At 42.6% G+C, this 2,566-nt stretch overlaps 1 protein-coding gene across 1 annotated transcript; it reads left to right on the top strand.

Annotated features, from left to right (window-relative positions):
- Window positions 1-706: 706 nt before the first annotated feature.
- LOC110289450 (olfactory receptor 1G1-like) lies at window positions 707-1,639 on the top strand. The gene has a single exon (XM_021155653.1). It carries the CDS (start codon window positions 740-742, stop codon window positions 1,637-1,639), a length of 900 nt encoding a protein of 299 aa, XP_021011312.1. The 5' UTR covers window positions 707-739.
- Window positions 1,640-2,566: the final 927 nt, after the last annotated feature.

The following is a 2,566-nucleotide window of genomic DNA, read 5'->3' on the forward strand; positions in this document are numbered from 1 at the left end:
AGTAGAGGGGAATGCCAGGGCGAGTGGATGGGTTGGGGAGTAAGGCAGGAGGAGGGTATAGGGGAATTTCAGGATAGCATTTGAAGTGTAAATGAAGAAAATATATAAGAAAAAATAAAGGAGCCAAGTAAAGGAGGTATAAATTCCGATTTAGGGGCTGGAGTGGTGGCTCAGCAGTTAAGAGCAAAGGATGCTCTTACAAAGGACTTTTTTCAGTTCCTAGCACTTATGGAGCAGCCCTCAGCTGTCTATGACTCCAGTTCCTGGGCATCCAATGCCATTTTCTGGCCTCTGTGACCACCAGGTATACATGGTACACATACATGCAAGCAGGTAGAACACTCATACACATACAGAGAGGAAGACAGAGACAGAGACCAAGAGACAAAGAGAGATAGAAAGATAGACAGAAAGAGAGAGACAGAGACAGAGGGAGAATATATGAGAAAAATCCAGTTTACACTCATTAAAACAATCTTAGGGAGAACATGCCACAATACAGTGATGGAGAAGCCAAATGACATCCTGACCAGATACTCCTAATAGTCATACATATTTACAAATTGAAAGCTATGAGTAGTAGTCATTGCCAGTGGCCTCTCTAAGGAGCAGGGCACAATAAAAGTCTTTGCAATCATTGACCTTTATAAAAGCCAGTAAATTTAACTACAAATCCTTGGTAATTTATCTGCCTTAGAAGGAAACTAGAAACCAAACCATCATCTCTGACTTCCTCCTTATGGGCTTCTCTGACCACCCAGAGCAGCAGCCTCTCCTATTCACACTCTTCTTGGGAATGTACCTGGTGACCTTATTGGGCAATCTGTTCATCATCCTGGCCATTGTCTCTGACCAGCATCTNCATACACCCATGTACTTCTTCCTAGCCAACCTGTCCTTCATTGATAACTGCTTAACCTGCACCATTGTCCCCAAAGTGCTGACTAACATCCAAACCCAGCATCAAACCATCTCCCACACTGGGTGCCTTCTGCAAATGTATTTCTTCATGACAATGGCCATGCTTGATGACTTCCTATTAGCTGTGATGGCCTATGATCACTATGTGGCCATCTGCCTTCCACTACACTACACCACTATCATGTGTCCCCAAAAATGCCTGTTGCTGGTGGCCACATCTTGGCTCTGCTCCAACCTCTTGGCCTTATCACTCATACTCCAGATGGCTCAAGTCTCCTTCTGTGGCTCCCATTCCATTCCACACTTTTTCTGTGATCTTCTCCCACTCCTCAAGCTTGCCTGCTCAGACACCCATACCTTTCAGCTCATAATGTTTATTGAAGCTGCTCTCTCAGGTGTGGTTCCTCTCACTTGTGTCCTAGTCTCTTATGCCCATATCATGAACACCATCCTCAAGATCCCATCTTCTGGGGGAAAGCATAAAGTGTTCTCTACCTGTGGTTCACATCTGACAGTGGTCACTCTGTTCTATGGAACTGTCTTTCTAGTGTATTTCCAGCCATCATCCTCCTACTCTGCAAACACTGGAATAGTGGCTTCCGTTGTTTATACAATGGTCACCCCCATGCTCAATCCTTTTATCTACAGCTTAAGGAACAAAGACATGAAGGGGGCTTTATGGATTCTGTTTGGCTTGGGGAAACACTGTAATCTATAAATGATACTTCAGAGTCAAAGCCCATGTTTTTTTTATTTACAATTTTTGAAGAACTCAAATTCAATGCAAAAATGAATGATCAGCATCTCAAATATGTTTGACCAGTGGAGAATGCCTGGCATGGCAGGACTGGACTAGAACTCATGAATTGAGCAAAGAGTGATGACCAAGAGAGAAGGAGGGTATAGAAATCTCCATGGAACTTCAAGACAGAAATGATGAAAGACAAATGCAAACAGATAAAGAAGACATTATTCAGCGTTACTTAATGTGTTTAGTAATGATGACATCTTGACCTGAGCTCATTGAATGTCAGGAAGATTTTTCAGGGCTGGGTTGAGTGGAAGAACATGTTTGATAATTAACGTTACAGAAAGAAAAAAAAACAAAGCATTCTATTGACTAGATGGGGACACTGCAACTGGGAACATTGTACATGAAACTTGGGACTCTGCCTACCTCAGAGCCACAGAGGTGCCTGCCGTCAAGTTTGCCACTCACATCTTAAAATATTGAGTGCTGTGTCCTCAGGAAAGGAATTGCTGGTCTGTTTGAGATCTTTTGAAAAGAAGCCAGAAAACTGTTTATAAACACATTTTTGGGTTTTGGTCTTTGTTGTTTCTGTTTTCTGAAACAAGATCTTACTTGAAAACTGAGGTTTCCTGGCACTTGCTATGTAGCTGATCCTCCTGCTTCAGTCTCTTGAGTGCTGGAGTTACAGGTTTGCATCACAAGCACCACAATACAAGTGATTCTGAATAAAAGTAGCTACCAGAGGCTCATATACTTGAATACTTTGTTATCAAGAAGTANAACTCTTTGGTAGGGTTAGAATGGATAGAAAGTATGGCCTTGAAGAAATTATGCCTGGGGTTTATTTGGGGTTTGAGGTTTCCATAGCCCATGCCTGGCCCAGTCTCTCTCTCT

Source organism: Mus caroli, chromosome 2, assembly GCF_900094665.2.
Source record: "Mus caroli chromosome 2, CAROLI_EIJ_v1.1, whole genome shotgun sequence".
NCBI classification, from domain to species: Eukaryota; Metazoa; Chordata; class Mammalia; order Rodentia; family Muridae; genus Mus; species Mus caroli.